This window comes from Eutrigla gurnardus (genome assembly GCF_963514095.1).
Source record: "Eutrigla gurnardus genome assembly, chromosome: 22".
In the NCBI taxonomy this organism is placed as follows: domain Eukaryota; kingdom Metazoa; phylum Chordata; class Actinopteri; order Perciformes; family Triglidae; genus Eutrigla; species Eutrigla gurnardus.
The window spans coordinates 5,397,443-5,409,672 of record NC_139933.1 but is presented as its reverse complement, the minus strand read 5'-3'; the positions used below and the strand labels follow the sequence as shown (position 1 = coordinate 5,409,672).

Below are 12,230 nucleotides of genomic sequence, written 5' to 3'. Positions count from 1 at the left end.
TCCTTTAGAGCGCTGCCATGCACCAGAACTTTCAGAGAAGAATAAAATGATATAGTACCTTCTTCGTACTTGATCAGATTGTCCTGTTGAGTTTCCTTGAGATAAGGATACTTTCTCTTCATTACATCCAGCCATTCTCTCACTAATGTGCTACAGAAGACGAGGTCCAATCTCTCCTCGTTACGTCCATCATAAAAGATAAAGTCTTTCTTGCCACGCAGAAACCTTGATCTGTTGAAAATTTCCCTTTCAAAATTGAAAATGTTAAATTCACATATCTGGGAATAGAAATAGCAGGCTAAATTAAAGCTATCTTTAAGTACAACTACAGGTCCATTTTAGACCGTACCAAAACTGACTTGGATAGATGGTCGAAACTGCCATTCTCACTGGCAGGACGGATAAATGCAGTGAAGATGACTGTAATGCCCAGGTTTCTTTATTTATTTCAAATTATTCCCATTTTTCTCCCCAAATACTATTTTGCCCAGCTGGATCGCTTCATTTCTTCGTTCATATGGAATAAAAAGTCTGCACGTATAAAGAAGGCAAGCCTGCAGAGAGCTAAGCCTGATGGCGGTTTGGGTTTACCTAATCTTTTATTTTGTTACTGGGCAGCGAATATTGTCAAGCTGACATATTGGATCACCATGTTCGCAGATAAGGAGGGTCCGATCTGGGCTGATATGGAACTGAGAGTTACACTCCCAGTCTCAGTTTTAATTGCCCCTCTCCCACTAACGATCAAAGCATCTGAACTAAACCCAAATTTGGTGGTCCAAAATTCCATTAAGATCTGGGTTCAGTTCAGAAAACATTTTAATTTGACAAATATATGTAGTTTCTCTCCAATAATGTTCTCCAAAAATCATTAATGGTTAGTCGTGAAGTTGCCAAGGTTAAAGTTTTTTTTTTTTTTTTGGTGGGAGGATTGTTGCTCGTCTCCCCATCTTTTCCTGCTTTCCTGTCGCTTTATCTATTGTATTAAAAGCAGCTTCTCCCCGACTCCTTCGCTGGCCAAGAAAGGGGAGCAGGGAGGGCGCCAGGTGTCACTGTGACCGCCCGTCCCCTTGTTGAATCTTCCTCGGTTTTAATCGTCCAGTTCTTCGACATTTGAAATTGTTATGGAGGAAATTACTTTATTTTTTTTAATTAATTTCTCTTTTTTTTGGAAACCAATAAAATGTTAAGAAAAAGAGTGTTTCTCATCGGTTTATTTTTTTTATACTAAACTGCACAGAGGTGTGTGTGTAAAACGTGTTATCAAAATGTTTTGGTAAGGGCGTGAAATGTTTTACACCCTGATCTGAACGTCTTCCACAAACAAATAAAACGAGCTCATCCACCTGGTCACTCAAAGCAAGACGCTGTCAGTTAAAAGAATAGGTGGCGCTCTCCTGGTAATTTCCCTGAAATACTACGTGGTGTGTGAGCGTGTCAACAGGTTGATCCCATTGTCCGCCCTCCAGCCTTCAACAAACTGAAGTCACTAAATGGTTGAGTGTGAGCAGCTGTGGCTGATTTTGAAACAATTCAAAACTCCCAATAATGTATTTTATTGTTTCCGTCTGGTCGGTTCAAATGAATGAACTGGTTTCTGAAATGTCAAAATGAACCTGAGGTTAGATGCAACCAAGAGTCTAGAATCATCACTCATCAATGTCTGACTATGAGTTATTGTTTCCTGCATGAACAAACATTTTTAATTTCGCTTTTCTTTTTCTTTTTTGTCCGAACTTGTCTCACTGGTTTGAAGTTGGCATAACACAGTATCACATACTTCACAGTTTCGTTTTCCAACAGGTTAACACATTCTGATAAAAACACAGACATCCAGTCCTGATGGAGCAGTTTAACTTTTCATTGTTATTATCACATAGTTATACCTATTTAATGTTTCAGCAAAAACATCACAATGTACTGTATTTAAATATAAAACCCAAATAATAAACAAAAAGCAAGAGATGATGTGAATAATCCAACCTTTATTGTGTAAACAACAGATTTTTATATTTGGTGGTCTTTTGCACGCTTTCACACATTAACTCAAGCTTATCAAAATAATAATTCACCAAAAGCATTTAATCAAACAGTTAATTCCAGTAATATTCTTCCCAAATGAAAAAGAAAAATGCAATCAAAACTAATTCCAAACAGAGGAGTGAGTACCAAACAGTCGGATGTGTGAGTTTGTGATGTTTGGTCCTGCAGGACATGTACCTGAATGCTGGCGGTGTGACGGTGTCTTATTTTGAGTGGCTGAAGAATCTCAACCACGTCAGCTATGGAAGACTGACCTTCAAATATGAGAGAGAAAGTAAACTCTTTCAGTTCACTGTGTTTTCTAGTAGTTCTTCTAGTTTTCTATTGCTACTTTTAAGTTTGCTGTTCCCTTTTTTGGTTTGACTGGTTGTAAATCATGTAGCAAAACATTATCACTGAATTCTAATCCAATAGTAATAATAACAACAATAATAATAATACATTTTATTGATCAGATTATTGAGAGCTTTGTAGATGATGAGGATGATCTTGAAGTGGATATGCTGCTTTATTGGGAGACAGTGAAGGTGTTGCAGGTGTATTAGATCTTTTAAGCAGGTGTTTACATTTGTTTACATTTTTATTGCCTTCTGGTTAGCTAACGTTTGCCCTGCTGGTAAAAGTCACTTTTCCAGCCCTTTATATATTATAGTTGTAAGCCTAGTTGTTAAAGTGCACATCATTAATGTTAATTAAGCAAAATCACATGAGAGAGAATGCTGTTTTGAATATGAGCACTGGGGCCCGTTTCACAAAGCAGGTTCAACAAACTCTGAACTTAACCCTGAACTCTGAGTTGAACAACTCTGAGATGGGCAACTCTGAGTTTTCAGTTTCAGAACAGCGGTTTTGAATTAGTTCAGTCAACTCTGAGTATGTAAACTCTGAGTTACGCGCGTGCCTGCCGACTCTACAAAGCCATCATCAATGGAGCTCCGATACTACGATTCACCATGGCAACGGGGAGAGCGTTATTAGATATTACTGAGTGTTTATGTAGAAAACAAGCTCATCCTGAGAAAGAGGAGCAACGTAACTGCAGCAAAGTAGTGATAGTTGGCGTGGCAGACAATTACTGCCCGATCTAATGTGTATAACTGAATGAAACAGTCTATTGATCTAAAGGTGATAAGTGTTCATTTTCTATTTTGGAGAGCGACACTGTGGTGTAATGGTTAGCAATGCCGCCCCCGGTGCAGGCGACAGGGGTTCAACTCCCGTAGTTCACAGAGTTGCGCACTGAATGAATTATCATTTTCATTGGGTGTAATCCCCCCAGGCACAGAAAGAAAGAAAATTAAGCATAAGAATATTGCGCAAATACGTTGACGAAGGCATATGATTTTAATCATATTTCACATATTAAACAGTAAATATAAGCAGGTATTTCAACACAGGAATGTACTTAAACATTTCATAAATCTCCCGTTCGCAAAAACACTACCTCCGCAAAGAATCTGGTTGCGGATTATGTCCGCGATATGAAATGTTGAAAATGTTGGAGAATATTGTTTAGATAATATCTAATGTGATTGAAAGGAAAGGTAATCAAAATCCTCTCCCGACGCAAAGCTGCTAGAATCACTTTTATTTCCATATCGATTAGGTTGACGATGAAAGGACGGCACATTTTTTCAGAGTTGGTTCAGATTACGGAAAAAGGCGGAGACATGTAGGGAGAAACTCAGGGTTTGTTGAAGCAAACCTGCTAGCGAGCAGGTTAGGTTCACGGAGTATGTTACCCGGGTAACTGACTCAGATTTATGCTGAACTGGCTTTGTGAAACTGAAAAACCAGAGTTTCCCTCATCTCAGGGTTAACTAACTCAAGGTTTTCACTAAACCTGCTTTGTGAAACGGACCCCTGCTGTGATTCGGTCAAAGATAATCGTAACATAACATTCTCATATATATTACTGCTACTTTGCATTCTGCTATTCAGCATTTCACTGTAATGATGACAATACATTGAATCTAATCTAATTTGCATATCAGGTAACATCATACATATATCTCTTTGGTTTTTCATTTATATTATATCATTTAATTTTATTCCTGGAATCGTATGTTTTTATTATTAGACTGTAATACTCAATGGAGTCACATACTCCTCCCTTCAGATGCGCTGTTGAAGTTTCTAAATCCCACCCTTGGGCCATCTACCACATCTACCACTGCTGCCTCCACCTCAGCAGCACAACCCAGCCATGATGCAGCAGAATAAAGCCTTCCTGTTGCCCCCACCTTTAATATCTTGTTTTGTGCAGTGTCATATTTATATTGTATTTTTAATTTATTTTATGCAACTTGTTGACACGTTTTATTTTGTGTTTAGTTAGATCTTATACTTAAGACTATTTATGAATGTATGTAAAAATGATTGTATTTCATATATTCATTTTATTTTTTGTATTCATTTATTTATTCATAATTTTTTTTATCTTGTTAACTATTCTGATTGTGAATTTGCTTTCTTTAAGTAAAAAAAAGGTCAAAGACAAAGCTATTCGGTTTCTTGTGAGTATATACATTACACTGCCGATGCAAGGGGGGTGCCACCTAAAATCTTGCCTAGGGCTCCAGATTGGTTAGGGCCGGGCCTGCAGGGGACTAAAACGGCCTTTTGAAAAAGTGCAGGCCTGTGTCCCCCCCCTAAATTACGTCCGTGCGTCTGACATCTATTCCTCAGCAGTTTGCTCTGGTTGGTTTACGTTTAATTGGGCCAATCCTGCTGCCAGGAACTGTGTCTGGGCTTTTTGTTTCATCTCTTCAAAACCTTCCTTGAACCTATCCATTAGTTCTTCGCCATCCACCACAACTTCCACAGAAGAATAAAAAGATATAGTACCTTCTTTGGACTTGAGTTTGATCAGATTGTCCTGTTGAGTTTCCTCGAGGTTAGGATACTTTCTTTTCATTACGTCCAGCCATTCTCTCACTACAGAAGATGAGGTTGAATTTCTCCCCGTTACGATTATCATGAAAGAGAAAGTTTTTATTGTCTTGCAGTTTATCTTCTCTTTCTCTTCTGCTGAGTCCTGTGAGGCATCTTTCAGGAGGAGCAGGCATCTGTATCAGACAACAACAAAAAAAGAACTATTTTTATTTGTAAATGACCATGGCAATGATGAATGGTACAACACATTCAATATTCAGCTGTGATGTTGTACCTCGTGTTCCTCGTGCTGTGGGGTGGTTTCCAGGGACGGTGTCTGGGCATTTTGTTTCATCTCTTCAAAATCTCTCTCAAACCTCTCCATTAGTGCTCTGCCATGCACCAGAACTTTCACAGAAGACATAAAATATATAGTACCTTCTTTGGACTTGAGTTTGATCAGATTGTTCTGTTGAGTTTCCTCGAGGTCAGGATACGTTGTCTTCATTACGTCCAGCCATTCTCTCACTAATGTGCTACAGAAGACGAGGTTCAATTTCTCCTCATTACGTTCATCATAAAAGAGAGAGTCTTTCTTGCCAAGCAGAAGCTTTGATCTGTATCTGTGTCCTTCGGGGTATTGTATAGGAAGAGCAGACATCTGTATCAGACAACAACAAAAAAGAACAATTTTTACTTGTAAATGACCATGGCAATGATGAATGGTACAACACATTCAATATTCAGCTGTGATGTTGTACCTCGTGTTCCTTGTGCTGTGGGTTGGCTGCCAGGGACGGTGTCTGGGCATTTTGTTTCATCTCTTCAAAATCTTCATCAAACTTCTCCATTAGTTCTTCGCCATGCACCAGAACTTCCACGGAAGAATAAAAAGATATAGTACCTTCTTTGGACTTGAGTTTGATCAGATTGTCCTGTTGAGTTTCCTTGAGGTCAGGATACTTTCTCTTAATTACGTCCAGCCATTCTCTCACTAATGTGCTACGGAAGATGAGGTTGAATTTCTCCCCGTTACGTTTATCATGAAAGAGAAAATCTTTATTGTCTTGGAGTTTATCTTCTCTTTCTCTTCTGCCGAGTCCTGTGAGGCATCTTTCAGGAGGAGCAGGCATCTGTATCAGACAACAACAAAAAAAGAACAATTTTATTTGTAAATGACCATGGCAATGATGAATGGTACAACACATTCAATGTTCAGCTGTGATGTTGTACCTCGTGTTCCTCGTGCTGTGGGGTGGTTTCCAGGGACTGTGTCTGGGCATTTTGTTTCATCTCTTCAAAATCTCTCTCAAACCTCTCCATTAGTGCTTTGCCATGCACCAGAACTTTCACAGAAGACATAAAAGATATAGTACCTTCTTCGGACTCGAGTTTGATCAGATTGTTCTGTTGAGTTTCCTCGAGGTCAGGATACATTGTCTTCATTACGTCCAGCCATTCTCTCACTAATGTGCTACAGAAGGCGAGGTTCAATTTCTCCTCATTACGTTCATCATAAAAGAGAGAGTCTTTCTTGCCAAGCAGAAACCTGAATGTGTATTCGTCCCTTTCGATTTCGCGGAGTCCTTGGGGGTATTGTATAGGAGGAGCAGCCATCTGTATCAGACAACAAAAAAGAAAATGTTACATTAAATAACCATACCACTGATGAATGGTACAACACATTCAGTATTCAGACTTGCCGTGATGTTTTAGGGTCCTATGAAATCCAAGCAATCCGAGCAATTTTAGAGCACTTTCCCTATCAAATGGTGTCAATCAACCCAGTGTCAGCTGATGTGAAGAGCTTTTCCCTTTTCATTTATACTCTCTGCCTTGTTCACATACAGCCAATAAAATAGTGCCACAACTATTTTCACCATGTAGGGCATGCCCAACTATTAAAGAATGTCAAGTTTTAAAGGTGCCACATGTAAGAATGTGGCCAAAAACGGTACGACACTCAAATTCAAAACACAGCGTTTTATGGAGGTAGATTTGTGTCTTTATTATTCAATCAAAAAAAAGGTTGCTTCAATCAAAATATATATTTCCAATCAAAATAAACCTTTACAATCAAAGAAAAAAAGTGTTTGAATGCAGAAATACGGTTGAGACTCAAAAAAATGCATTTGAAAACTGTTTTTCTTTGTTTGAAAATGTTTTCTTTAATAGAAGTGAAGGTTTTTTTGTTTGAAGCAACGTTTTTGATTGAAGTAATGTTGTTTTGAGTTTGGGCCATATTATGGGTAGGACATTTGTGTCTTTATAATTCAATCAAAAAAGAAGTTGCTTCAAACAAAGAAAATATATTTTCACTTCAATAAAAAAAAAACCTTTTTCAATCATAGAAAAAAAGTTTTTGAATGCAAAAAAAGATTTGAGACTCAAAAAATTGCATTTGAACACTTTTTTTTTGATTGAAAATGTTTTCTTTGATTGAAGTAATCTTTTTTGTGTTTGGGCCGTATTATGGTAGGACATTTGTGTCTTAATTATTCAATCCCAAAAAAGTTGCTTCAATCAAAAAAAGATTTTCAATCAAAGGAAAAACTCAAATGCAAAAAATCATTTGAAGTGTTGTTGTTTTTTATTGAAAATATTTTTTTCGATTTGAAGTTATTTGAATGAAGTGAAGAAAGTTGTGAAGTCGTTTTTTTTTTGATTGAATCATTTTGACACAAACATCCCGCAGTGGGCGGGTGCTTCCCCATTGGTCAGACATGTTTGAGTGACAAGTGTCTACACCAACGACGTCTTTCTGACAAGTCACGGTCGCCAGCAAGCCGGTTAGCAGTGGTGGAGATTTTGGTAAGTAGATAAAACAGTATTAAAATGATTGGTGTCATTAGCCTACTCTGTTTGACATTTTGATTAAACATAAAGCTTGCTAACTTAGTTCACGTTGACTAATTTGTGTGATGCAGGCTAGCAGGGTGCGCTAGCCAGCTAACGGCTAGCTGATAACGTTAGTTGATGGCCCTGCACACTGAATTAATTGTTTATTTCACTTAAGTACAGAGGCTTGCTATATGCTAGTGCTATGTTATGTTGTAATAAGTAACGTCATTAGTGGTCAAACAACAGTCCACATGCCAACTGTTGCCCGCAGCGCTGCCTGTTTAGCAGCAACAGGTCATGCAGAGCCTGAGTCTATCTTCTCACAGAGCCCACTGGATTACAGCTATTTGACTATCCCTCTCTCTCTCTCTCGCTCACGGGTAGTGGTCTCCCCACCATCACACATACAGGCAGTCAATCGCTCACAGACACAGAGGCAGATGCTTTTATTTTGAGAGCGGGACATACATATGCTGTCCCGTACGTATATTCTGTTGCTCGGTGCGCTAACTAGCTCTGTCAGGCATTATTTATCAGTAGCCTAATGCACAACTATATGCGACTTTACTGCTGCTATGCTCGCGTACATACACAGAACTACGGCGTACAGTGAGGGACACACAGGTGGGCGTAACGGTGGTAAATAACGCGGTGCACTGTTGTTCATTAAAGGGACGGATGAAGACACCGAGCGCCTCATTCGGTGGAGGGTGAGGGATGAGAAGTTCACCGGCAGGAGGAATGCTGCTATGAGAGGCCTCATGTAAGAAAATGTGGTATTAAATGTTATAATTCTCATATGCAGGGCTCCGTTTAAGTTCTGCTGTTGCATATTTAGCTACTCAATGATATAAGGTTGAAAACCAGCGTATATAGAGGGGAGATGTACTGCTCTCCTGAGATGTCTACCTGGGGCCCGTTTCACAAAGCAGGTTCAACAAACTCTGAACCTAACCCTGAACTCTGAGTTGACCAACTCTGAGATGGGCAACTCTGAGTTTTGGGTTTCAGAACAGTGGTTTTGAATTAGTTCAGTCAACTCTGAGTATGTAAACTCTGAGTTATGCGCATGCCTGCTGACTCTACAAAGCCATCATCAATGGAGCTCCGATACTACGATTCACCATGGCAACCAGGAGAGCGTTATTAGATATTACCGCGTGTTTATGTAGAAAACGAGCTCATCCTGAGAAAGAGGAGCAACGTAACTGCAGCAAAGTAGCGATAGTTGGCGTGGCAGACAATTACTGCCCGATCTAATGTGTATAACTGAATGAAACAGTCAATTGATCTAAAGGTAATTAGTCTTTATTTTCAGCTTTGCAGAGTGATACTGTGGTGTAATGGTTAGCAACGCTACCCCTGGTGCAGGCCGCAGCGGTTCAATTCCCGTAATTCACTGAATGAATTATCATTTTCATTGGGTGTAATCCCCCCAGGCACAGAAAGAAAGTGGTGTCAGTTGAAAATTAAGCATAAGAATATTGCGCAAATACGTTGACTAAGGCATATGATTTCATATTTCACATATTAAACAGTAAATATAAGCAGGTATTTCAACACAGGAATGTACTTAAACATTTCATAAATCTCCCGTTCGCAAAAACACTACCTCTGCAAAGAACCTGGTTGCGGATTATGTCCGTGATATGAAATATTGAAAATGTCAGAGAATATTGTTTAGATAATATCTAATGTGATTGAAAGGAAAGGTAATCAAAATCCTCTCCCGACACAAAGCTGCTAGAATCACTTTTATTTCCATATCGATTAGGTTGGAAAGGATGGCACAATTTTTCAGAGTTGGTTCAGATTCCGAAAAAAGGCGGAGACATGTAGGGAGAAACTCAGGGTTTGTTGAAGCAAACCTGCTAGCGAGCAGGTTAGGTTCACGGAGTATGTTACCCGGGTAACTGACTCAGATTTATGCTGAACTGGCTATGTGAAACCGAAAAACCAGAGTTTCCCTCATCTTAGGGTTAACTAACTCAAGGTTTTTACTAAACCTGCTTTGTGGTGTAGTGGGTAGCACAGGGTCCTGGGTTCAATTTCCGGGTCGGTGAATACATACATGTTAGCCCTGTGATAGACTGGCGTCCTGTCCAGGGTGTACCCTGCCTTCGCCTGATGACAGCTGGGATCAGCTCCAGCTGTTTAATAGTCGCGATCGATGGCGACTGAAAGCAGCTACTCAGGTAAGAGGAAGAAAGAGGGAAGAGCGTGGGAGTGCGCATATATAATAACTGTAGAAAACATTTGACAATTGTAATTTGACAAAATATTTATAAATATTTAATTAAGTGTAATAATAATCATGCTTTATATTTTGATAATTATTTTCCATTAAACAGGATCTAGAACCGCAAACGTTCTTAAAAAAGAAAAAAAGTTAAAGTTAAAAAAAATACAAATAAAAAATGTAGTATGTGTATACTTCCATGTGAACAGTCTGAGGGTAACAGCATACTCAAACGTATATTTAGTAGGCAGTATGCAGTACATACACGTTGAGTATGTAGTAGGCAGTATGTTAGTATAGCATTTCGAACAGCCCCTGGCTTGCTGGCGACCGTGAAAGACGTCGTTGGTGTAGACACTTGTCACTCAAACATGTCTGACCAATGGGGAAGCACCCGCCCACTGCGGGATGTTTGTGTCAAAATGATTCAATCAAAAAAAAAACGACTTGATTGAAGCAACTTTTTTGGGGATTGAATAATTAAGACACAAATGTCCTACCATAATACGGCCCAAACACAAAAAAGATTACTTCAATCAAAGAAAATATTTTCAATAAAAAAAAAAAGAGTCTCAAATCTTTTTTTGCATTCAAAAACTTTTTTTCTATGATTGAAAAAGTTTTTTTTTTTTTATTGAAGTGAAAATATATTTTCTTTGTTTGAAGCAACTTCTTTTTTGATTGAATTATAAAGACACAAATGTCCTACCCATAATATGGCCCAAACACAAAACAACATTACTTCAATCAAAAAAGTTGCTTCAAACAAAAAAACCTTCACTTCTATCAAAGAAAACATTTTCAATCAAAGAAAAACAGTGTTCAAATGCATTTTTTTGAGTCTCATCCATATTTTTGCATTCAAACACTTTTTTTGATTGAAAATATATATTTTGATTGAAGCAACCTTTTTTTTGATTGAATAATAAAGACACAAATCTACCTCCATACTCTGACAGCGTCTGACGCTCGCGTTTTGAAGTAAACTCACTGTTTTAAACACGCACCAAAAGCGTTATGACGCCAGGTTCACACTGGACGCGGAAGCGCCGCGAATAGACGCGTAGCGGAGCCCGCTTCCATTCGGCGCCCCACAGTGGCTGGATTATGCTTCCGCGTCGACACAACGCAAGGGACCTTGCGGACCCCTTACGTCCTTGCGGACCCCCCTTACGTCAACGCAAGGGCCTGACGTGTGCCTCCCAAAAATCCTCGACGCACGTCGAGGCGACGCAACGCCAACGCAACACCAACGCAGCGGCTTTGGCTGTGATTGGTCCGCTAACTACATCCGCTGGAGACCGCTATCCGGTTTCCACTCATAAACACCGCCATTTAAACTTTTAAAAGGCTACTTTTATTGTTTTCACCTCGTTTTATTGTTTGCACCTTCTCGCTTTTGCACAAAGAAATAAAACACCAAGTTCTGAAAAATTGTGGACGTTTAAAGCCGGAAAGTAAACAAATAGGCTATAACAAGGCTACGACGATGTACGTCAAGAGTCTCGGTCGGTCGGTCAGTCTTTACAAAAACCATAGCGCCCTTTACCGGTGTGGCATTGAATTGCATTTCGACACGTAAACCCAACGCAGAACCATCACGGTCTCCCAGCAACTGCGTGGCCGTTGCGTTGCCGTTGCGTTATCACTACGCGGAAGCATAATCAGGCCTTTATTAAGCTATGGTGTCGTTCACACTGGACGCGGAGCGCCGCGAATACGCGCGGCCCTCCCGCGCTGTGAAGCGATCGTTTCGGCGTCTGCTCTATTTTTTGCGCGTGCCGCGAGTGAACGCGTCAATTCTGGCAGGAAATCACACAGAGGAACACGAGACAATCCGGTCAATTTTCAAAATAAAGCAATTTTCAAAATAAAATACCGCGATTCAATCTACCCAAATTCTCCCACGTGAGCCCCCTCCTCCGTGACCTCCACTGGCTCCCTGTTGCAGCACGCATCCAATTCAAGACGATGACACTGGCCTTCAAGGCCATCAATGGAACGGCACCTGTCTACCTTCAAACACTGGTCAAACCTCATGCCCCGAAGCGAGCACTTCGCTCCTCTACTTCAGCTGGCCGGCTGGCACCACCATCGCTGAAATCAAACAAATGTCGCTCAGCAAAGTCCAGACTCTTCTCTGTTCTGGCGCCTCAGTGGTGGAACGAACTCCCGACTAATGTCAGGACAGCTGAGTCATTTGCCATCTTCCGAAAAAGGCTCAAGACTCACC

The 12,230-nt window shown here is 39.9% G+C and overlaps 2 protein-coding genes and 1 long non-coding RNA gene across 3 annotated transcripts in view; 1 reads left to right on the top strand and 2 right to left on the bottom strand.

The window, feature by feature from the left end:
- Positions 1-12,230, bottom strand: part of LOC311032694 (uncharacterized protein) — a 177,243-nt gene that overhangs the window by 46,101 nt on the left and 118,912 nt on the right. Inside the window, exons 4-6 of the mRNA XM_084039658.1 lie at positions 6,151-6,534; positions 5,679-6,050; positions 5,213-5,578 (exon numbers count right to left, since the gene is read on the bottom strand). Coding sequence (XP_083895784.1) covers positions 5,213-5,578; positions 5,679-6,050; positions 6,151-6,534 — 1,122 coding nt within the window. The remainder of the gene's footprint in view (positions 1-5,212; positions 5,579-5,678; positions 6,051-6,150; positions 6,535-12,230) is intronic.
- LOC311032703 (uncharacterized protein) overlaps positions 1-12,230 on the bottom strand; it is a 72,304-nt gene that overhangs the window by 40,109 nt on the left and 19,965 nt on the right. The gene's annotated exons all lie outside the window — the stretch shown is intronic.
- The window catches only part of LOC311032706, a 41,590-nt gene that overhangs the window by 11,289 nt on the left and 18,071 nt on the right, over positions 1-12,230 (top strand). The gene's annotated exons all lie outside the window — the stretch shown is intronic.